We start from the raw sequence: 26,332 nt of genomic DNA on the forward strand, positions 1-26,332 counted from the left end.
AAAAACTGATATAATTTATTCTTTCTTTATTAGTCTATAATCATAATTTGGGAAGAAATATTGCTTATATCATATTTTATTGACTTTTCATTATTTTATTTTTCTATTGCAAGACAATACAGTTATCATAATTCATTTGCCAGCATAAAGGCATGTAAAATCTTAACAACAATAATATACAACAGCAATGAGGACACTGTTAATTCAGATGCGCCGCAGCTGTATATCTCGTGTTCTAGGGGATGTTCCGTGAAGCAATTATTCAATCTGCGTCTTTTTAGAGCATTCAGTGGAATCTTGTGACAGGGTTTGTCGCCCGTGCTATTTGGGTACTCGAAGGGTGAAATATTAACGGGCGTTACTTCTAATCTCTTGTAACATGTTGGAAACATGCTATTGACGACGACTAACAGCAGATTAGTATGTGTCACCTGTAAATTATTGGAGATGATTTTTTTCTTCAAACTATTTGATCTTGACAATAATAGAATTCTCAATTATGTAATCACGCATGTGCACACATACACATACACACATATACAGTTCATATAATACTTATAAGTATAGTACATATAATCTTTTTTTTTATCAATTATTATCAATTAATTCAATTAATTCAATGAATCAATTGCATGAATATGTCAGTAAATATCACATTATCTTATAAATTTAGAAATAAAGGAACACAAGAAAGTAGAAAAGAGCATTAATTTATTATAAATAAATTTGTTATAAATAAATCAAGGATTAACATCTCATTAAATCCGATAGCCAAAGATAGATTTTGAGCAAAGTATGCTATTAACTTTTAATGACAGAAGATAATAAATTTCAAATAGAATCTATAATCAGAATCTAACAATATCAAGAAACTACTGTTAGAAATAAAGCTTGCTAACATGCTATGCAACAGATTAGCCGTAGAGCCTGATATGACGGCAGATTGGTGGCAAAAAGCAAAGCTCTGCTCATAGAATATCAACAGATTCTGTCAGATTCTGTCATAGAACGTGACAGAAAATGTTAGCAAACTGATCTCAGATGAGATTAGTTTGATAACATTTTCTGATCAAATCTGCAAAATTGTCAGTCTGCCAACATTTTGCCGACTGAATCGGTTTAATCTTATTTCTAATGTTAAAAGATTCAATGATAGCAAAGATTTATTAATTCAATATTTTATTTATTCAGTAATTGCTAGTAATTATTATACTGTTAGTTAAAATCGCTTTATATTATGCCGATTCATTGTAAATTAGATAAGGATTCAAAACTGTTGACGGCAACTACTGCATACTATATACATATCTTTAATTATTCATGTATATTGTATGAGAAATAATGTTCATACATTAGTTTCCCAGATAACAAAATGTTTAAAAATTTATTGTATATAACGTATTGTTTAAATTAATTTTTTGTAATTTTTCGTAAATTTTTTTTAATTAATTACATTCGAGTTTACATTTAAAGTTAAAAGTAAAAATTAAAATAATTAAAGAATAAATAAATTAGTAATATTTTAAAAAATTTTATAAGATTTTTAAAAAAATATTATATTGTAAACATGTTTTCATCAACGTCAAACTTCTAAATTTTTAATTTAATAAAAACTATTTAGAAAATCGCATTAGAAATTAAAAATAAGATATTGGAAATTTTAAAAGAGGCACTTATAAAAAATTCAATGTTATTTCTGTGTAATTACAATATTTACATTAACAGCAAAATAATGTTTTACTTATTCTGTAAATATTATGAATATGTTATCAATCTCAAATAAGATAAAATTGAAAAAATATAGTAGCATATTTAAGTGAAAGATATAATGAATGTTACAAAAAAAATTATTACAATAATAATAATTTAAAATAATAAGTTTGTATCTCGCTGATCAATTAAACCTTTACATATGTTGTTAAGATCATGACTATAAATAACATTCAAAAGATTTCAGCCCTTGCTTGTTGTTTATTAAAAAGTTATTAATAAAAAAAGTTTAGAAGTATAACTTATATCAGTGTTCAAGAGCGTAATTTATATATATAAATATAATAACATAAATAAATATAATGTACGTGTAAGTAGGGGAAAGATGGAACTTAGAAAAACCCATCTTAACCCAATCTTAATTTCAAATCAGAAAAAGGTTTAAGTTAGAAATGCTCTATTTATGATTTAAAATTAAAATTATGGTTGTGTTGGGACAGATTTTTTTGGAAGGACAAGGAAGGAGCTTCTTCGTCCAAGTATTTACTTAAATTTTTTTTATTAAAACAAGAAATTTATAAAATTTCATTTTCAAACAATCCAATATTAATTATAAAAACCTGTATATTAGTTCATTTTTTTTTGAATAATAATTTCAAAGTTGACAAAAAATATCAACAACATCAAAGCTTTTTTTTAATATTATGTTTGAGTTATTATATTTAATAGAATAAACATAAAAAGCATGTTAAATAAACATGACATACATATTTCTTGTTTGTTGCATTTTGCTTTCATTCAACTATATATTTAAATATACAAATATATAAATAATAATAATCTATGTATTACGTTATATAATATTAATTAAAGTTTAAATTAAGACATATATACATGCTCATATCATTAACTTAATTTGTTAATAATTTTTTAATAAACAATGGCTAAACAACAATGGCTAAAATCTTTTGAATGTTACTTAAGACTGTCATGATTGACATGTATCAAGATTAAGCTAATCAGCAGAGTGTCCATTATTGTAAACTTTACCAAAAAATATTGTAAAAATGTTGTAAAAATTATCAAAAATACTTACTCTCTGAGCATAGAAAGGTCGTGAGCAATAGTCGGAGTGATCGGTGATACCTTTGATAGCAATCGACATATTCAGCATATAGAGTGTTCGCTTTTGATCGCAAGGATAATGATAGAGATAAGGCTTTGGTGGCGGTGGCGGGGCTGGTGCATCCTCATCGAAGTGGTATTTACCATATCCAACGGGCAAGTTTACAAACTGACTTGTAAACCACATTAATCGCAGCAGAAACCAGAGTAACAGTTTTCCAATATATCGCAGCGGCTCCATCAAAATATTTGCGGAATTTTTGGTTAGCTGGAACAATTTGCATATTTATAAATTATTTATAAAAATATTTTCTTTTTTTTATAAAATAAAAAATAGCAATAAAGAAAAATTCAGGAAATACCTCAAATACCAACACACATACATTACATAGTATTATGTAAATGTTTTTTATTCATTGATCTGCTGAACGGTTTGTTTCGTTGATGATGAAAACGTGTCTAAGGAACACCAAAGTCAAAATGATTTTACTTTGATTCGAAATGATCGTGATGAATACACTTTCTGTATGACAAGAAATTAATTCCAGTATGTCGACAATTTTGTTACTCGATGACAAGATGACTTTGCACTGATCTTATAAATTTAATATGTGTGAAAATTTTCTGCATATAATAAAATTCTAAAACGGACTAAACAGTTCAGTTTATATATGTATTGTATACGTTGGCATTAGTAAGCATTCTTCATATTATTATTTAAATCTCACATGTCTCAGTAGTCAAAGAATAAAATAATCCAAAAAGCAGAAGATCTAGGTTCGATCTCTGATTAAGGTAATATTTTTCGCGATAAATAATTTCTTACAGATTTTTTAATTATTATTAAGATATTATTAAACATGTCATTCGATTGCTATGTTTTTGGATCCATAAGTAAATGGCACAATTACAAATAAAATTATAGAATAATTTATTGAATTTATTAATTATAAATTCATAAAATAGGCACGTTTTGCGATTTTCTCTATTGTTTATACGACTAGAATGGTTTAGTTTATATATTAATAAAAAGTATTAATAAAAAGTTCTCATAATTATTATTCTTTCTTTCGTAAATATGTATGTCCCCTAGGTCACTGTGATACACTTAATTTACAGTGTAATAGCTTGTTCTTCATTGTCATTTTATTTTTAGCGTAAGCAAAGCATACGAGTACTTTGTTCAGTAAATGCTGATTTTTTTTTTATACTTTTATTCTAAGTTTTAATGCAAAAAAGTCTGAGCAATGAAATCGCTTTTGTTTGTATTTATTGTACTTTTCAAAATCATTCTTTTATGTTACCTAGACATAGATGAATTCCTTTTTGTATATAATTTAATTTCAATCTCCTAATTTTTATTAAGAGTATTCTCGATAAATATAATTAAAAATGTAACATTTATTTTAAATACTGCTATTGTGTGAGAAAAAAGAAAAAGTTTTATGTTTTAATATTTAATATATTTAATAAATTCATGTCACATATATTTTATTAGATCAATGTATGATGTTTCCAATATACACCCTTGTAATTCCATAGTGAAAAAATGGATTCCCACACTACTGAGATTTGCAAGGTTGTTAAATTTTATAACTAAAAATCATTATTGACTTTTTCTGCCATAACATAGTTATTATATTAAAATGATGTCAGTTTGATCACGATGGATTTTTTAGGTATCCATATGAAGCGCTAACAAGATCTTTATATTTATAGATAATCTTTTCAGATTTTGTCAAGCTTGAAATATATTGTATTCAATATTTGCCATTATCTATATAAAATTATCTAGATAATTATCTTAATGAAGAAATAATTTTACCTTATCTTTATCTGGATAATTAAAATATATATTATCTTCATCTTTATCTTAAATAAAAAAAGTTATTTCTTGCAAATTATCCAAATTAACATAGTATAGTAAAATTTACAATACGGAAGTCATATAATCGATGCCAACTAAGTAGTTACGAAATTTGTACGTATAAGTATGAATTCGATTAAATTTTAGATTTATCTGGTATCAAATATTTTTCTACACACAAATTATTTAAAGAATGGTCGCGCTGACATATGTGATTAGAATAATATAAATCATTTATATTAAGAACTGCATTAATTACATTTCGCATCCTCACTTGAGCTATATAATCAATAAATAGTAAAAGTTTGTTAAAATGTTGTTTTTGTATTATTATATTTCTTGCATCAATATTATTTTAAAATAACATCAATATTATTTTAAAATTATCTAGAAAAATGATATAATTTTATTTTTTAATTGATAAATTTAAGTTAAATTTAATTGAAATTATCTTTATCTTACCTAAAATAAGTTTAAATATAATTTGTTGTATCTTATTTAGATTTTAAGTTCTAAATGCAATACTAGTTATATGACTATATCTCCACTAAAGAATAATAAAATTATTCGAGACAATTTTCAAATATTTGAGAAAAATCAAATTTAAAGTTCTTTGTTTAGCTTATGTACCGTAATATTTTAATATTTTTCAAGTTCAATGATATATGTAGCTGAATGCGTAAAATTTTTTGTTTCCATGGCAAAAATGCTACGTTTCTTAGAATTTTATAACCATTTGTCAAACGTTTTACAATAATCGGTGGGCAAACGTTTGACCAGGTGGACATTGATTTTTGGACTTTGGATGTTTAGACATGAACTTTAATATTTAAATGTTTCTCAACGTTTAAATAATGTTTGTGTGTTGGTAGAATAGTTTGCTCTTCACTTTCAATTCTTGTTAATTCTTTTAAATGCAAAATTCTCCTTTGTATTTTAATTTTCAACTGTATGGCAATATATTCAATTCTCATACGTAGAGATGCATTACATTCAATATTCTTTGACTTCTTTTGATTTTTATCATTACTTACAACCTCTTGACACCATGCTTGATAATCATAGATTTCAACCGGACTGTAGAGACCCTGTTTGATCATGGATAACATCACGGGGCCTTCTTGAGTGCCCATAAACTGCCCAGTATCGTTATGTGCGTCCGAGATCACCACATAGCCATTTTGATCTAAGAGGTAGCAATCGATCCATTTATTGCTGCAATTTATCATCGAATTCGTCGTGTTTGCAGTCAATTTAATGAATCGCTTATACAGATCTATCATTGGCATTTGAAAACCCACTACCGCCGCTGGCGCTTTCTTGCCGCCATCCCTAGGAGATACACTCATTGAAACCGTCACTATCGCATTCGCACCTGCTTCCCATGGAACTATAAAAGTATTTCATCTTGTATAATATATTGTATTAGTAAAGATATCACCACAAACATTATGAGCGATGTAATAATAAAGAGACACTGGTAATGCTAAATTTTTTGTATTAAATATTTTTTTATTTCATTAATTAAATTGTTCTATTTTATATTGTTAATCCTTTTATTTTTTTTGATTCCTTTATATATATTATTTTATTCCATCAGGAGTAAACCTGATTTTTCTAAAATGGATAAAAATGGATAAAATCGTTAAAATCCATGTATTTCATAATATCATGTAAATGTTTTGAATAGATCCTAAGAATATAAAAGTTAGAGGAAAGTTATCTTGTAAAAGTAAGTAGGTACCGTTACAAGTTACCGATTTAAAAAAAATAACATGTTACAGTTATAGTTACTTAAAAAGTAACGAGTCGTTACTTTTTAATTATTTCTCAGTTTACTTCCTGTAATGTTTTGTACATTTTAAATATATCGTGCTATTTTAAATATAAAAATCTTATATTTTTAATGTACTTCTTGTAATATATTTCTAAGGACTGACTGCAACGACATTAAGCGAGATTTAAAACTTTAAATTTATTATAGCAGTCGAATTTGATTGGTTTTTATTTTACATCTAATCAATCACATTAAGACTAAGTTTGAAAACATCATCCGAGTGCTCCTACACATCATTTTATTCTTGTTTAACATTTGGTGAAAAACAAAGATAAAATGATATATGGGATATTTAAATGTTTTCGAACATAGCTTAAAAGTGCAACAGTGAGAACGAGACTGTTAGTGCTATTAGTATAGGCTGTGTTCAACTCAAAAGCTTTGAAACTGTATAAGATTTTTAAATGTCTTTAGTTTATACATTTAGATCCATGAGAAACTAAGGGAGAAACTAACAAAAATCCATCATATCAAAGATTTTTTACAACAATTGCTTTCTCTACTGAACATAGCCATTGTGTCATTTTATCATTAAATATAAAACAAGGATAGAATGACACAATAGCGCTAAATGACAAATAAATTTGAAATATATAAAGTAACGATGAAAATAATTATTAAATTAGTTATTAATTACTAAAAAAATGTAATTAAGTTAAGTGACAGTTATAAATGGAAAAAAGAAACGAAGTTAAGTTATAGTTATTGAAAAAAAGTAACTCTAACTGTAACTTTGTTACAAGTAACGAGTAATAAGTAACAAGTTACTTCCCAACTCTGATAAAGGTATGACATAGTGTGGATACTTTAAGTATCCTGAGAATATATGATAAATAATATAACATATAAATGAATGATATAAATATTCTGAATGTGTTCTAAAAATATATAGTTATAATATACTAGGCAAATGTCATACGAATGTTCTCTGCGGCACGAGTACATTCAGTATGATAGAATATGTAGAAAATTAAATCCTTTTTTATTATATAAATCTTTTTTTAATTTATAAATTTAAACAACATATCTTGTTTTTTAATATTTTTTCAAGGTAGCATTGGGTGCCTATACTTGGTCATTTTTTTATCTGTTTATGAAATGATAATTTGGCATTAATTATATTAACATCAATTTTTCAGTAAGAAATCATGTTAAAATAATTTCAGAGAACATTTATATAAAAATATTAAATATAAAATATTTATAAAAAATTCTAGTCTGCTTAAAAATAATATGATTCTTACCGGTTACAAAAATGCTGTTGGAATCTAACTCATTCTGAAAGATTGCACCTTTGTACCAGGGCTCGTTCACCGCTCGTTTATAAAAATTGCCAAAGATGATACCATCGTCTGCATCTGCTAACTTACCAAAATGATGCCATCTAGTAAGGCCACTTTGTGTCGCGATGAATCTTACAAAGATACCGTAAGAACGTGCTAAATTCTGAGCCTTTAGAGGCAAATCTGTTATATGGTTGCGTTGGAAACTGTTATTTGTCGCCTTGGCATCGAACACAAGTAGCTGCATAAGTTCCTTGTTACAATAGTAATCGTCGTGCTTGAGCGTTTGTCTGCCGCAGTCGGGCTCTTGATCGTCTTCATCTATAAATGGATAAGCCTGGTATTGCTCTAACCAACGCCAGCCAGGTTGGCTTATCAGTGCCAAAAAATGGAGCAACTCGTCTTCTGGACTATCAAATTCATGTCTCTCTTGATAATGGTAACGACAATACACCCAGCTTGGGTGCACGCGCCAACGATCCCCCACAAAGTAATCCGACACGTTTATGTTCATGTTTTGATTTCTGCGGATCTCGTCGCCGACCTGAAAGAGTTTAGCATGCGATTATTTGAGCGCAATTCTATTATTCTATTATTATTCTATTATTAGCATAATCATTATTAGTATAATCAGAGTTGGGTAAGCTAATGTTAGTTTTCAATTAAATTAAGTTAAAGTTAAAGTGACTTATAAATTAATTTAATTAAAAATTGCATTAAAATTAAATTAACTTATGTTAAATTAAAAATTAATTTTAAAAAGTACTATTTATTAAAATATAATTTAAAATATAATTTTTAAATAAAAATATTCTAAATAACAAAATAATGATAAGTGGGCCATTAAATAAATTTAATATTTTATTTGTAAATTAAGTTTATATGAAATAACAAAGAGATATTATTTTTTTAAATGGGAATGTGCTCTTTTTTTTACAATTTTTTCTTTTACGTAAATGAATTTTTAATTTAGAAGAAAAATTAATAAGTTAAAGTTTATATATTTTAAAAATAATTATTTAAAGTTAATAAATTAATTCACTTAAAAGTTAACTTAAGAATTTTTAACTTAGTTACTACCTATTGGTGGATTTAGCAGCATAATAAAAAAAAAAAACTAATTACTACCCAATTCTGCGAATAATTATGTATAATTATTTAAGATAATTTTGTATGTAATTGTTTACTTTTTAGGTATTGTACGCCACTATAATAGCTTTCGCGTATGTTATCTTTTTGAACGGTACGCCATTATAGTGGCTTTCGCGTATATCATCTTTTTGAACGGTACGTGTACTATAGTGGCTTTCATGGCTGTCTTGTTTTTGAACGGTATGTCACTGAAGGGACTCACTCTGTCTTTAGATATGTGTAAATTATCGCCTGACCGCGCGCGTTATTTGTTTTGTTTCACATTTGTTTGGCCCAAACCATGTTTCCTAACAATATCAAAGCTATAAGAGTAACTCGTACTCGTTAAAGAGTACTCGTGTCAGAGATATCGACAGCGTACGATCTTTACATGAAAATGTATAAATAAATTATAATTTATTTATATATAACTCTATTCTGACGTAATTTCATAGTGGAAAGCGTCACCAGACACAAATCGCAGTACGACATTATTTACGCGCAATCCGCGTCGAAAGAGATGCCGTAGAGAAAATACAATGCCGCGGAAAGTCCCGCCATAGCTAAGAGGTTAATAACTGTATTAATTAATTATATACGTAAATAATTTTTAATTCATTAAAGATAACGGAATTGCCATTTCGTTACTGCCTACCTTAATCCAAGTATTTCCATAGTTGGGTATAACGACTGCGAGGGTAAATGGCGTATCAGGCAAGGGGGCATAAAAATAATCACGTCTCTCAAGGTTGACCCGACGATTGTCATCATAATGCAATTTCACGGGAATCCCTTTCATGCTACCTTGCTTATGGCTTACCAGCGCCTCTCTTAGTGCTAATATTTCGGGGCCTGGGTTCCTGTGCTCGTTTTTAAAGAGTAGACGCTTCAAATGAAAGACGACGACAGAAGGAAAACGCAACGATTAAACGAAAAATACAAAAAAATGTCTTTTTTTTATTTAATAATTGATTCGGTATATATTCATCTATGATTTTTGTATTTCTTGTCGAAAATGTTGTTACCTTGGCCCGCGTCCGTCGTCGAGTATCTCTACCTCCGTAAGGTCGACGCTGTTATAATTTAATTTAAGCCGACCTTTGTAGACCGGCCGGAGATCCGGATGTAGTATCACGTAGCCGTTGTTGGACACGATGAAGGCGTAGCCATTCACGCCGAGCTTGTATGGCAATGTAAGCCTGCGGATGTCGTCGATCGGTACGTCTGTACCCGCCACGCCGAGAAACGTGTCATTTATTGTACCGGTCATATTGTCGTGACTACGCCTATGGCCGAATACCGGCGTACCAACGGAAGTCAGCAGCCTGTATTCCTGCCACTTGGTGGTGTTCAGGATAGACGAGTCCTCCTCGATGTTTTCGCTCTTGTGCAGCTACGCAGAGCAAAATGCGAAATTGAAGAATCATCTCAGTGACGTTATCGTCTTTACAATTTTTACTAAAAAGAGCGAACACGTCGCTAAGCGAAAGGCCACGCTATCTAATTCGCCCTCGGTCATTTCGATGACGAGGTATACAGAGTGTGTGTACTCGAAATTAAGGGTACAATCAAAGTTTCAAATTAGGAAATTGATTGCATAAATGCAAATTTTCATTGCGCATGATATTTTTCAACTAAAATCTTGTCGTCGAGTGGTAAACTCTTAAAAAAGCGAGTTTGTCCTCTGGTTGTCCGCTTAATCCCGAATTTGTGCAGCAGCTAACACTGATCTAATAAATGGAAAATGAATAAAAATAAACTCGATAAAGCTCAATCAACAGGATACTAAACCTAGCTCAAGGTATTTAGTTCTTAGCCCACTAATGACAGCTAATCGCTCGGAAATCATTCAGTGAATCGATTAGCGATATCCCAATATATCTAGCGATTAATTAACTTGCAGATATATATTTGCTCAGCTCTCCGAATCGACACTTTAATGAATTGTCGGCTAATACCTCTAGATAATAAGCCTTTTACTTTAAATTCGAGCGAGGTATTTGAGAGATCCTAAATTATATTTTATTTATATATAATTAAGGTTTATTATAAAACCAATAAAAATTTATTTAACAACATTTTATCTTTTCAAATATCTCGCTTGATTTTACACCAAACAGAGTGATCAAAATGGAAAAAAAATCTACTAATTCAAAGCAAATCTTTTAATATTCATTTTTAGGAGAAGGAATTTAAGCAATGTTATACTCGTGATTTTTGTGTGTTCCTTTGCGTGTTTGGTGTTCGAGAGATTAAATACAGCAGCATGTGCCAAGGGTGATATAGATTAATGCGATATAGATCTAAACGAAGTGCTAAACGAAAAGCCTGGGGACAGGCAGCGAGGGTTCTTTCTCGATCGTATCTAAACCTGCTGTATGTAGATTGCGTCCTCGTTTGATCGTATGCCCAGCTGTTTTCCCTTCAGATGCTTTAGCAGTCGCGACTTTTGTGGAGCGTACTTCATCACCAGCCACAGCCAAGTGGCAAGTGCCGGATTCTAATAGGATTTACGTAAGTTTATTTTGTTCTTTTTATATCCGCTTTTTTATAAAAAATGATGATTATCAAAAAAAAAAATATTGAAAACATTGAAAGACAGGCAAAAGTCATTAGTAGCAGTAAGCAAATTGTGATTATATAACTTAAAAAAATAATATATAAGTAACAATCATATTTACATATTGGAAAAAAAATTCTCGATATGATAACAATAGTAAGGCTAATGAGAATCAATGCTGTAAATGGTGCGCAATTATATGTTTTAATTTTGTTGATAAAAAGTGCCAAACGTTTCGATTCAAATTTGAGTCATCTTCGATGGTATAAACACGTAAGTATATCTTTGAGTCCAATTAGTAAAATCCAATCATAAAAAACAATGATAATATGTCAAATGCAATTATAAATTTGTTTTTAACAATAAGATAATAAATGACAAAAAACTTGTTTTTGTTTTGGTTGTTTCTTATCAAGCTTAAAAATTATTCTCAGTTGTTGCCTTACATTGGAGATGTAACTGTCTCTCATTACAATGTACTATTTGTATTACATTGTACTAATGAGATTTATATTGCTTTCTTTGCATCATCTTATCTGTGTCTCTGATGATAACTATTTTTTCTTTTTTACTTCATACGAATGTTTTAAATGTGCTATCTCACATTGAAAATTTTTTTAGAAAATAATTAGCAACTTCACTTGGTTAACCGATGGTAAGTAATATATTATCATTATTTTTTATGATTAGATTCCACCAATTAAAATATACTCAAGGATATATATTCACATATTTGTACCATTGAAGATGACTCAAATTTGAGTCAAAATATACTTTTTATCAGTAAACAAAGTTAAAATTAAATATATAACGCTAATTCTTATCAATCTTATTATCCATTAGCATTAATATTTACAATAACACTATAACGATAAAATTTATTATTCTTTTAAAAATTTAAGCTCTTCCTACCACGAATTGTAATAATTTTCAGATAAATTTCCTTTACATCCAATTGAATGATACAATTATACAATTGAATATTTTTCTTTGAATTTATATTGAATATTTATGTATATAGTATGAATTGAATATTGTCTATAATATAAAAATCTATGTCATATTTAAAACAATAATAAACAATAATAATGAAATGATAGAAATATCCATAAAACAATAATAAATAAACGATAAAATAACAATTATGCAATATACTTCTTGCAAAGTATTTCGAATTTATCGCATATTGTTTAAAAAATTTGTTTTGTTCATTGAATTATAAAAAAGAATTAGATTAAAAAAGAATTAGATTAAAATTAAAATTTTAATTTTCCTACCGTAACGTCAGCATAAGCATGTGTCCAAACAATAGGATGTTTCACACTCTGAAGTACCAAGGGCAGTGCTACGACCGAAATATACTTCAGCACTCGCTCGCGCACTTCCTCCTGTGTCTGCACATGTTCGAAATCACCGTGGTTCAAACATGACTTTACCATCCATTGTACCTCGGTTATGTTTGTTACTTCTTTGCCTATGAGGTATGTAAACACCCGCACTGGTATGTGAGTGCCATTCTCGCTCCAATTCCATTTTTTAAATACCTGGAAAAATGAAAAATCAAAACATTCCAAAGTAATATCCACTTAGAAAAATGTTTCATATAAAAAAAAGTGTTTCATATAAACAATATAAATCTTGGATTATTATTATTATTTCTATAAACTTGTAAAAAGTTTCTTTAGAACAAAAAGAGAAAAAAAAACAGAATTAGCTTTATGTTTATTCACAATGCTGCAAGCAGATACTTTAATAATTTTAGGGGATGCCTGTATAAAACCGACACGAAGAGCTGAGTTCAGATCTATAGTTCCATCGAGAAAATAGGACCATCATCCCTCTAGAGTACCGATCGTGGGGATTCGAGAATATACATGTATATATGTATATTGTAATATATGTATGTATATACATATGTGTCGAAACGTCTATTATTGTTATATTATTAATTTATTAATATATAATCACAATATATAATCACACATTAACAGCTTATGTCGGCTCTGTATATAGGCATCCCCTATTTCTGCTTTAGATTCATTTAGGAGTCTTTTTTATATTCTATTTATTTTTAACAATTTTATCACCATTTCAGTAAGTTTCAGTAAGCGAGGAAATAATCAAAGTTTATGTAATGATGATTGCAATACCTCTTTCAGATTTTCTCCCAGTTTTCCTCCAGGAACACCATCAGTAACAAGCATGATGAGTTGATTACATGATGTGTCAGCGTCACAATCATGTATCTTTCGATAGCTTTTGAGTAGACTGAATGCTTTGGTGAAGGCCGCTGTGAGATTGGCAACTTCCATCATCTTGATGTTGTCCATGGATTTTTTGAACGTATCAAGATTCTCCGGAGTAGCTTGGATCAGCATATCTTTAAAACATGGCACCAGCTCAGTCGTTTCATTGTTATATTTCAGTAACGTGACGTAGTCATTGTTCGATAAAGTATCCAGGATCGCGTTCACCGTTGTCTTCGCTGCCATAACATTTGAAACAAAACAATAGAAATATTTTTATATAATTTAAAATAATATTATATTACTTCTTAATTATAAACTCAATGGTCGCAACAAGTTAAAAAAATATCACAAATATTAATTTATCAAATTAAAAATTATAAACATTTTTATTTTAGCAAAACGCTACTACATTTCTTAATTTTAATTATCTTGTTTATATTCAAAGGTTTAAAATTTTCTATGACATGTAAAAGCTTTAAGTACAGAATTTCCAATTCTGTTTTTTTTTAAATAGCCAATTTTTTTTTTAATAGCCAATTTTTCGTACCAATCGTCTTTCCCATGCCGGCCATGCTGCCGCTGACATCCAGTAGGATCACCATATCCTTACTGCATGTGGCCGCTTCGATGAACCAACTACGTACCCTGCAATCATACAGATCAGCAGAAGAGCCATCATCATCATCATCATCATCATCATCATCATCATCGTCATCATCATCATCATCATCATCATCATCATCATCATCATCATCATCGTCATCGTCATCGTCGTTATTGTTAACCTCGTTCTTCGTGTCATCGTTTTGATTTGCATCTTTATTATCATCCTCATCGATTTTATTATTGTCATCACTGTCGTTATCGTCATCATCGTCATCATCTTCAGCATTCGTTCGCCACTCCATAGCAGGATATTGCCGAAACATACCAGTGACCGAACCAAAATATTGCCACGACAACGCCGGATCAGATTCGTAATTTTGACGAAACATATCGTCTAGTGGTTCAGTTTTCATGATGTCCTCCTTCACTTCGTCCGTGAGATCGTATACATTAGTCGGTATATGAACTGACGAGTAGTTTGTGTTCACTGCGATATTGTAGAAATGCAAGTCTGAAGTCAGTTCCATGTTTCTGTAATTAATTTGCAATATCTTTTCATCGATTTATTTCGCTTAATAATTCTTGGCATAACAATGTATTTCACAATGTAATTTAAATAAGGTCACTAAAAAATAATTGTGCAATTGAAGAATTTTGCGCTGATAAAAATTGCAATTGAGAGAAACGTAATGTAATCAACATACAGAATATTCCTTTTTAATTTTATAATTAATTTAATTTAATAATTAATAGTTAATTAAAAGTGACCGAATTTAACCAATTTTATTTAACGTTACATTTTATAGAAAAAAATCAAATTTTATAAAGAACTAGAAGGAAAAGTATAATTACTAAAATGTTTGTTAGATTTAATTATTTGTAAAAAATAAATTTACATTACTTTATTATTTTCAATACTTAATTTGCAACTTTGTTTTTTTTAAATAATTTTTATAATATAAAAATCTTTAGCATATAATTTTCTAAAATGCTTTTCTAAATGCTTCTACTTTGTATTGTATTGTATGATTAAACTAATAATTATTATAATTAAAATAAGTTCTTTAAGAAGCTATTAACAATGTTGCATAGGCATCATTCATGCTTAAGTTACTGAGATCTGTAAACTTTTACTTCCAATAATTCCGTGACAAATTCACACCGGAGGCAATTTGAAGAAAAAAAAAACACGGCAAGGCAGAACAAATTGCTCACCTATACACCTTCACTTTTCTCTTGCAACGTTTTTTCTTTTTCGTTGATGTCGTCTTGTTTGATGAGTCACGTTCGATGACAGGGCTGCACTTGGAGGAAACGTAAGTGAAGTTGCCATCGACAAAAGATGGGTCCCAGTTCTCTGCAGCCTTCTCGGCTGCCATTCGAATGCAGGTGACTGCATCCATCTTCCGACGCAACATTCTACCCACATTTTTGCTGATTGTGTCGACCAATTCTTTTCCAGACTTATCTTCAACTCGTGTATTCATGTTTTTGTATTTCTACAACAATATCATTAGCTTTAAAATTAATATTTGATATTAGAAAAAAATATAAATAGTCATACAATCCAATAAACATATGATGATATATTAAATGTTTATTATACTTAAAGATAGGATAAAAGTGATAGTATAAGTTTACGAGATAAACGTTTTAATTTTTATAATTTTTATACCATAATATAATACGTTAATTTTATTCGCTTTTATGACGTTTGTATAATACAAAACAGATTTTATTTGTTGAAAAATAGTATATGAGTATACAAAACGAAAAGTTTTATTTCAAATATCTAACAACGTCTATTTTGCGTCAAAAAATCATATATTTATTTAATCGAAAAAACATTTATTGAAAACAAAACAAAGATCTTGATTATTATTATAAGAGCATGATATACTGTTTCATTAATAATGTCATTGAATTAATAAAATTATTTCCAATTAGACTATTGGTTCAACAGCATTTTTTTCTCAGTGTATATATATATATATATATATACACACATATTTTTACAACTACAATATATAAATGTTTTATTACGACTAATAAATGTTTTATTATTAGTAGTTCATTAACAACGTAAATAAACCATTAGTATACTAACAAACTTAATAAAGAAAATTATTTACGTATAGTCATATAAAAAAAAAAATTTATCTAAAGTTACTTAACATAAGCAAAATAAATACTTGTTTTCTTCTGATCAGTGGTTTTTCTTAGAATTTTATGTATGTATATACATATATATGGTACTTAATTTTAGATAAGCATTTTCTTATGACTATATACGTATTTCATTTTATTAAGTGTAATTTTTTTTAGTGTACTATTGTTTTATTTATGTTCTATTTATGTAATAACAGCAAAGGAATGTATACATATATATGCACATATATGTATACATAAATATTTATATGAACTGATATATTTTTTTTCAATAAAGTAATTTAAAAAGCGGAAGATACGTTTCTGGCTCTTCGTATGTGTAATACGTATGTGTAATACGTTTATTCAAAAATGAGAAAGCTATTTAAAATAATAATAAAGACAACGTCTTTTAAATGGGCATTGTAATATGTTTATATATTTGTACTTGTTATTTGTACAAATTATGTATTCATAAATATAGTTTATTTGTTTATCAAATATGATTTTAATTGATTGGAGAATAGCGTTAAAAAAACGAATAAATATAGTTTATAACAACGTATAACGTGTCAATCAGATATCACAACTAAAATTATACGGAACTGATGATTAAGTCTATTACATTTAGATCCCCTATATATATTTGATTTAAACGTATAATATATCATCGTGTGTTATTAGGAAATTAGAAGCATTTAGAGAAGGATTTTATACTAAAATTATATACTAAAAATTTTTATATTATAAAAATTATCAAAAAAATAAATAAATAAATAAAATTGCGAATTAAGTATTAAAAATAATAGGGTAATGTAAATCTGTCTTTTACAAATAATTACAAAAATAAACCAATTTAAATTTTTTCTTAGGAATCAGGAAACATCTTAGGCAAAAAATCGCTGTATTCCTTAAATTTGCACTAATATCGATATTATCTTGAATAAATATGTATATTCACTTCTAGTAATTCCTCGGGTCGCGCTATTTGATTTGCGAGTTCCCATAACTCGATGCCTAGTTGGTCCGCCCATCTGGCCACACTGGAAAAATTGTGAATATTAAAATTTTTGAAATAACGTGTCAATATAATTGTTAATTGCGTCGGACAATGCGATGACAATGATAAGTAATACAAATTAAAAATATAATAAATATATGTATACTAAATATATACTAGATTAAAGTAAATTATATATATATACATATATATGACACAAATAATTAACAAATTCTATTTTTTGACAATAAAAAACAAGTTGTAAATAAAGAAATTACTTTTATTAATAGTAATCTATTTCTATAGTATAGCATTGCAATGATAAGATGTTATGATGACACATTTAAAAGTCTTTATCAGTAATAGATTAATAGATTATCGAATACATTTAATTATTGCAATTGGATGTTCTAATTAAAACTATGTATGTAATAATATTTTAAAGATGACTAATAGGAATGCATCTTTTTGATAACGTTACACCTTTTTTTGATAATTTTGTATCTTTTTATGGCAAAATTAATGTTATTTTAATTTAAATTTTAATATGAATTCACTTATGAAAAAGTTTTTTTCGACATATTATTTTCGTAATAAATACAAATGCCTATACTTTGATATATTGCCAAGAATATTAGATCGGCTTTATCAGTTTAATGAACTCACTATAATTGTATTATTATTGTTATTATTTATTATCATTATTGTTGTTATTGTGGCTACAAAACTTTTATTTCAATATTTATTGTGCTGATTTGTCTTCAACGTTCTTTCACGCAATTAACGTTATATGAAAATCGATCCATGAAAACTCAAGCGCATGAACGAGCACGGATAGCACGCGTACGTAGAAGTTTTAATTATTTCTAAAAAATGATAAATCGGAAAATAATTTTATCATATATGGTTGGATTTGTATTAAAATAACCTTTAATTTCATCATAAAAAAATACAAAATTAAAAAAAAAAATATAAAGTAATGTGGGACTTGTTTAAACAAATTTTTTGTAATTTTTTTTTACATTGCTATTATAAAGTATTCTTGCAACCATTTTGCAACTCTTATTCGTAGCATTTTTTTATATCTCTTATAGTTTTGGCGATATTCGCCTCGAAATAAAAAAATGGATTTTCCTCAAGAAGGTGTTTTACCCCCTAAAATTTAAAACGGGCACATATAAAAAAATACGTGTCTCTTATTTTGGTGTAGAATATAATATATTCAAAGCTCATCAAAATCGGAGGGGGATACTTTCATACCCTTCCTTGTAAGTAAAATACATATACCTATGTATATTATTGATTTCCAATTTTTTCTAATATTTTTATTACATTAAATTTCTATTTAATCTATTTATAATGTGTTTATCCAAAACGCATTACGATTTTAACTTCCGCATTTTAAGCCGCGCTACTAAATAGAACTCACATGAGCGCGTCTTTAGCCAGACACACGGTGAATACCAGCATGAAATAAAAGACGAAACATCGACCTACAATCGTCGGCATGAACAAAAACCCTGTTCGGTCCGTTTTCTTCTTCTTCTTCAGCTCTTCTTTTACGATTATTATTCGTTCCTGATGTAACGTTACTTTGCTCTCCAAAGAAAGTATCCGCAAGGATCCGCAAAAGTTTACGATGGCAGATCAGACACTCAATTGGCAGTTTCTACCGCGGAACAATCCAGACCTAAAGTTTACCTCCGGTCCGATTATTTTTGGCTCTCAAGCAGCGCCGTCTTAAAGCTGCACAAGTTCCTTCTTGCCTTCTGGCATGGCTTATGGATATTAATAAAATCATGCCGGTCGGTCAGAACAGAATTCAGAGTAGGTAAAAAGAATTGTTAAACTTATTTTGAACATAATTACAACTCTATAATTTTCGATACTGAGAAAACCAATTTTGTGAAATACAAAATTTCTTTATTTTATTTGAAGTTTACACAGCAGAATCCCATGAAGTCATAATCCATAATAATATTATAATAACATTATAATAACATTAAAAATAATAATGTCATAATATTATCAAATACTATACGTAATTATTTAACATTTATAACAAATCTTATGTTACTATCGTTGGACGTATTTGCGATTTCGCATTTGTTATAATACATATACTTATAATAAATTATAAAACAGGACTAAAAAGTGATTATAAGTAGTGATCAAACAAGGGAATACTTTCAAAATTATTTCCTCGTCTAGCCGGTTCATGTAACGTCTCATTGAGGATGCAATTCGACGATACCTTGTAACGTGAATCCTTCGCAAATCGTATTACGTAACATGCACGCGATAACTTACGAATATATCATAGTCAGAGTGGATATGTACTTTTATCTTTAACTTCGTTAGAAAAATTATTCTACTTTGAGAAAAATTTGCATTTAATTTATTGCAATTAAAGTGCAAAGAATGTACAAAATAAATAGAAAATAAAAATTGTTTACATATAAAAAATACAAGAATTAAAAAATTCGTATTTGTATATAAAAATAAAAAAAAAACGATAAATTTATTATAATTATTTCCAATTAGTTGTAAGCAGATATGTTTATTTGAAAAAGTTGAAAAAAGTTATATAAATATATTGTTATATAAAAAATTTAGTAACTGGTAATGAATATATTCTATGCTACGATACTATAAGGTCTTGAAAGGCCATCATACACGACGTTATCACGAAATGCAATTATTAAATTGATGGTCTAACAACTGCAACGTCATATATTCGAGTGCTATACAAGAGATATGGATAACGTTTGCTAATGTGTAAAAATAATAAATAAATAATATTTTGTATTATCAGGTAAACTTTTAAACAGTTTTTTATACAATTTGACTATGAAACAAAATAAAAAGACTGTGAGACTAATAAGAATCAACGCTGACATCACAGTGAGAACAATGCGTAATCATATATTTAATTTTAATTTCGTTTATCGAAATTTATAGTCTTTAGAAAGTTTTAGAAAATACATAAACAAAATTATTCCTTTCGAATAATTGTCTCAATTGATATATTATTTAGCATTCTTCCTTAACAAACTCGTTTCCCGAAAAAGTATCCTGAAACTTTTGAATTATATTAAAAATAGTTTTGAAAATAATTTGTCAAAAAATTATTCGGCACACATGTAACAAGTGATTACACACTAGTGATTACACACATCTCTCTTGTTTCCTTATTTATTAATGTTGATATATCTATTGATAGTATTGCTAGGAAAGACATCTCGACAAATTGTGATATCCTTAAGAATAAATTCTTAAAAACGGTCTCTTTCGTTTCTAACTCAACTTTTTTACTTTTGATAATAGAATTTATAGACAAGCCTTTGGAATAGGTTCCACATTATTACTGATTATAGCCGATTTAATATTAAGAGATTTGGAGAAGAGGCTCACTACTCTTGAGAGTATCGGTGTATATTTATTATTTTTTTCATAAATATGTCGATGATGTTGCAATGCTATTCTTTCTAACTGATTCTCGGAATACTTAATTCTTACTACTTTAGACTCCAATTTATCATTGACACTAGAGGAAACGAATTGAATTTTCTTGATTGATTTGACTATGAGAATTGTTAATAAAGTGTGGAATCTTTATAGAATTTGTTTGATTTTACAAATCTACATTCTGGGAAGATATATAAATTTCTACTCTTAACATTCTCCTCTGTTCAAAAGGAGGCACTATTACTATACTCATTTATAGAGCTTATTTTCATTCAAAAATACCATGAAAAATTTAAATTTCTAGAAAAATTTAAATTTCTAGTAATCATCACTTTGTCAATGAATGAGTATGCTCTCAACTTTATTTTGGTAATAGTTTGGTATCATTCACGAATAAAGACTCTTTTTAAACGAGATGACATATCAATAATTTCAAAAACTTTTTTGAACACCTCGCGTAAAATAGTTTACATTATCTTTTATTTCGAGGACTTCTCAAATTAAAAAAAAATCATTAATAATTTGGCTTGCTAAACTTGTGTTTTTCAGTTTGATAAGAGATTTGAGAGATTTGATCATAAAGATGCTTCATAAAGATGCTTTCCCGGCATTTTCTAAAAGAAATGTAGTTTACAAGATCTGCTGTAATAATTGCTTGCAATATTGGACAAATTATAAGACAATTAAAAGCGAGATTAAATGGACATCAGAATCATATTCGTAACTACATAAATATTAAAACGCATTCGGCAATTACCGAACATAGAATAAATTGCGATCATGAATTTGTTTGGGATGACGTTAAAATTTTAGATTGTGAACGAAAGCGATTAATATCTGAAGTACTTTTCATTAAAAGACAGAATAATAGCTTAAATTCGCAGTCCGAATATTTACATCATAAATATACTTTCATTTTGAGCAAATTATAAACTTGTTTGTGTTTTGGTTATTTCTTGTCTAATAAAAGTTATCATTCTCGTTCTTGGTCATTACCTTGAACTTGTATAATCGTCTCTCATTGTACTATTGTAACGAGATATAAATTGCTTTTTTTTACATATTTCTTCTTATTGCGACCTAATTGCGACGTCTATTTGGTGAATGATAACTATCCCTTTTTATTTCTTACAAATGTTTTGCCATCTCACATTAAAAATTTTTTTAGAAACTATCCAAATAATAAAATGTTAGCAGTATACTCGTAGATTTGACACTGTTATAGCAGTCCATGCGCGATTGCTGTTTGATTTTTGTTGACATAATATCTAACATAACTTGATGATTGATTGAACAGATATTTTACAGAGATGTTATGTTGCGATATTAATTATGTAATATATATAAATAAGTTTCGAAACAGAAGTAATTTCTTAATAAGAATGTCATTGTATATTTTTGTGATATTCTCGATGTTGTAAGAAGACCCTCGTGGTGGAATCTTTATCACTTGTCATATCATTATGTCTGAGCGCGCAAAATATCAGTTCTGTGATTAGTAAACTTTAATTGCCAATAATTTAAAAACTATTATAGCTTCGACATTTTCGTATTAGAATTTTCGTCTAGAATGTTCCAAAGAATCTGCTCTTAAAAGGAAATGTGTCAGTTTTGGGACATCCTATATATATATATATATATATATATATATAGTATAGTAACAGTATAGTATCACGTACTATATTGTATGTATAATATATATATGTATATATTATACATATATATATTATTTAAAATATGATAAAAGTTAACAAAATAAATATTGTTTTCATCCCTTACGTAACAATTCAATAAAAAAATTATCTGATTTCATAACATTATCTGAAAATAAAAATAAATGTAAATAATAAATAAATGTAAATAATGGAATATAAACTAAACATTCTATTATTTTAATTATTGCGCATATGATAATAAAAAAACTATTGAATTTGACGAATACTTATTAATTGCGTGAGTATGTAATCACGAAGAATCAATAATTACATAATCTCATAAAATTTCAATAACGGTTATACCGATATCTTGAAATATTTTCACACATATTTAGTAAATGTGTAAAATTATTTCTAATATCTTGTATCAAAGAAGTTAAAAAAATTATAAAAGATTAAAATTATTTAAATAAAAAAGTATGAAAAAGTATATTTATTAGATAAAAGTATATTTATTAAAATAAATAATTTTGATAATTATGATTTAGACGTTACGTAAATAATTGTTTTAAAAATATGTCAAAAATATTATAAAAATGTTTTAAATATTTTGAAATAACCGTATTTAAAGTATTATACATATTGCGTATATGCAAAAAATTACTAGTACTCTGCAAAAAATTTTCCTTTATAAAAAACAATTTGATTAAATTATTTATAATTGTTAAAAAGTTCAAAAGTTTAATTTCTCGTAATTTATTAAGCGTTACATATTCCGTTAAAAGGAACATCTTTTAATCAGCCCTTTTCAGGGCTACAACTATTATTATTAAAACTTATGAATATCTTTCTACATCACAAATGCTTATAAATTGTGTTTTTGTGTTACTTTATTGTTTTAACCATATAATTAATAGAATGTTTTTTTTATGTACGAAATAATGTTATGAAATCAGATAATTTTTTTATTGAATTGTTACGTAAAGGATGAAAACAATATTTATTTTGTTAATTTTTAAACAATATTAATTTTAAACAATATGTAAAGTCGTCAAAGATTAAGTACCAGGCTGCGCCTGAGGAATGCGCGCTGGCCCTGATCACTACGTACATACGCGCGCTCATTCGTCATTTTTATTTGATCTACTGTAAAAACTATTCGTCGCACGCAATTTTGCTAAAGGAAAAAGTTTCTTTTAGCATAGAGAATCACGTAGTATACAAATGCGGGAGTTTTAGGACACCCTGTATATATATATATATATATATATATATATATATATATATATATATATATATACACATGTACATATACATACATATATACATATACATATATTTAAATCAACATATTCAATATATACTAAAAAATATATTAAAAAACATATTTTACAGTGTTGTTTATGGGAAGAATATTTATAATATTTTCAAATGATATTTTATGTTTAGGAAATTTTATAATTCTTCATTAATAAAAATGAAGCAGTTTAGGAGAAGTAAATAAAGAAATATACGCATTAACATAATATATATTTGTTTTTTAAATATTACACATAAATTTTATATCATTTGCTTCACAAGTTTTGTAACTCCGTTTTGTATTAAATTATATGTTCATAAAATTTAAAAAAAAACAAAAATAAACTTCTAAATAAACTATTAAACTTATTAACATAATGACACAAAACTTATTAACCTTATAATATTATAAATAAAAAACAATTTATTTTATGAAAAAAAAGTGAAATAGCATTAAGGGCCACTTTCACTAATTTAAATTAATCAACCGATTATTCCATTAAATTATTCTATTGACCAATCGCAATTTGTCCACAAATTTAATAAAAAATTTTTCTTAATTATATAGTAAAAATTACATTTCATAAATTATAGTTTTAGAAATGTTTCTTAGTACAACGTTTCCTATTCCTTTATGAAACTATATTATATAATATATGAAATCAATATGTGCTACTTAAATTGTAAGTAATGTTCTAAGATGCTAATATAATTCTGTGAGTTAGAATAGCATATTAAATATATTTTAAGATGTTTTGGCTATACTAGCAAAATATTATTGAAATTTAAAAATGTAAGCAAATTTAGGTTTACTCTTTCTTTTTCTTAATCAACAACAAGAAATTTTGATCATCAATATCCAAATTTTGACTGGGAAGTCGGAACAGAATAACGAATAATTTATAATAATTTATGCAGAGTAAATAATTATGTTTTGCTGCAATTTTAGGTAAATAACTTTTAAAAGAGTTTTTAACTATTTTTAAATAGATTTAAGGGTTAAGTTATATTATTTTTAGTATAACTTTATTATTTTTAGTATAATTTTTATTATTTTTAGTAATATTTTTAGTAATATTATTTTTTAATCAAATTAAATTAAATTAATGTTAATGGTTTATAAAGTTAATTTAGTTACGTTAAAAATAACATAAACAAAAAATTAACTCAGCTAAAAATTGCATTAAAAATAAATTAACTTAAGTTAAATTAAAAGTTAAAAAAAAAGTTAAGAATGTAATTTTTCAAATTAAAATATTCTACATAATAAAACACAAAATGGGTCATCAAGTAAATTTAATAATCTTTTTATAAATTAAATTTATATGAAATAATAAAGAAATATTGTTTTTTTTTTAATATAGAAATACGTTTTTTTTTATAATTTTTTTCAGCATGGATAATTATTATATATTATTTTTTAACTTAGAAAAAAAGTTAATAAATTAAAATTTATGTGTTTTACTAACGTAATAATAAAAACAATCTACGAAATTTTAATTTTTTGGTAATATTTTATGCTGTGATATATACATTCTTAAACAATGCTGAAGCTGTGATTATGTAGAGATTATAGAATAAAGTAATAATCTTGACTCTAAGTTTTGTGAAGACTCTTCAAAATATTTAGAAATTTTCCATGCTAAGATAAAAAAAGAAATTCATATAATGAATATAAATATCTTAAACAAAATGTAAATATGAACCTTGTAAAGTTAAAGTGATAAATGTGGATTGCTAGTAAAATGATTGTACAAGTAGCAAATGTATGTTAGATAAGTATCGATTTTAATATGTAGATGTAGATCTGTGGTCATGGCGCGTGCGCGTAGGTAAAGAGTAGCCTGCCTCAAAACGGTCGGTAACCGTGTTTGGTTCGGTTAGTCCAATATCCTGCACAATTCACGCAGGTAAAATAATACGTCAAACCGACAACACGCGATTCAACATGGATTCAAATGACAACAATAAGCTGTGGCAAGCAAACAACGAGAGTTTCAGCCAACGAAGACAGGATTACACCGAATGGGAAATCAGCATGTTGGAGAACCGCGAGTTGCTGATGGCACGATTTCAAACCAAAGTCAAAGACTCGTTCGATACCGGGGACATAGCTTCTTATTGTGGTATCTATAAAATATCAATCCGATAATATTATGCATCACTGAAATACCTTCGAAATATTATATGCAAATTTTCATTTTAATTTTTCATTTTGGTTAATTGAAAAATTTTAAATAAAAATGCTGATATAAAATCAAATTGCTCTAAAACACAGTTTCTTACAATTGAAAAATGTACTTTTAAATTTTCAAAAAAGCGATTATCAATTTTATGTTTATATTTTATTGTCAATTAATACTCTTTCCGTGATTGTTATCCATGAATCACATA

The 26,332-nt window shown here is 27.4% G+C and overlaps 1 protein-coding gene and 1 long non-coding RNA gene across 4 annotated transcripts; one reads left to right on the forward strand and one right to left on the reverse strand.

The window, feature by feature from the left end:
- Nucleotides 1-74: 74 nt before the first annotated feature.
- Ca-Ma2d (Ca[2+] channel Muscle-specific alpha2/delta subunit) lies at nt 75-19,223 on the reverse strand. 3 transcript variants are annotated; one of them, XM_089084648.1, is made up of 13 exons: nt 18,946-19,223; nt 17,478-17,559; nt 15,584-15,867; nt 14,310-14,899; nt 13,664-13,998; nt 12,791-13,057; nt 11,325-11,453; nt 9,979-10,346; nt 9,609-9,813; nt 7,910-8,366; nt 5,737-6,092; nt 2,807-3,103; nt 75-431 (listed from the first exon to the last, which is right to left on the reverse strand). In XM_089084648.1, exons 1-13 carry the CDS (start codon nt 19,023-19,025, stop codon nt 126-128), a joined length of 3,756 nt encoding a protein of 1,251 aa, XP_088940774.1. In that variant the 5' UTR covers nt 19,026-19,223; the 3' UTR covers nt 75-125. The 3 variants fall into 3 exon arrangements, with proteins under 3 accessions (XP_088940774.1, XP_088940773.1, XP_088940775.1); XM_089084647.1 differs by having other exon boundaries at nt 7,784-8,366; nt 18,946-19,222; XM_089084649.1 differs by lacking the exon at nt 11,325-11,453 and having other exon boundaries at nt 7,784-8,366; nt 18,946-19,222.
- LOC148934565 (uncharacterized) lies at nt 10,342-13,805 on the forward strand. The gene is made up of 4 exons (XR_016141275.1): nt 10,342-10,754; nt 11,136-11,467; nt 12,826-13,413; nt 13,673-13,805. It is a non-coding gene; the product is annotated as an uncharacterized LOC148934565 (long non-coding RNA).
- Nucleotides 19,224-26,332: the final 7,109 nt, after the last annotated feature.

The sequence above is a fragment of the Pogonomyrmex barbatus genome, unplaced genomic scaffold (assembly GCF_055798465.1).
Source record: "Pogonomyrmex barbatus isolate J1 unplaced genomic scaffold, ASM5579846v1 scaffold9, whole genome shotgun sequence".
Lineage (NCBI taxonomy): Eukaryota > Metazoa > Arthropoda > Insecta > Hymenoptera > Formicidae > Pogonomyrmex > Pogonomyrmex barbatus.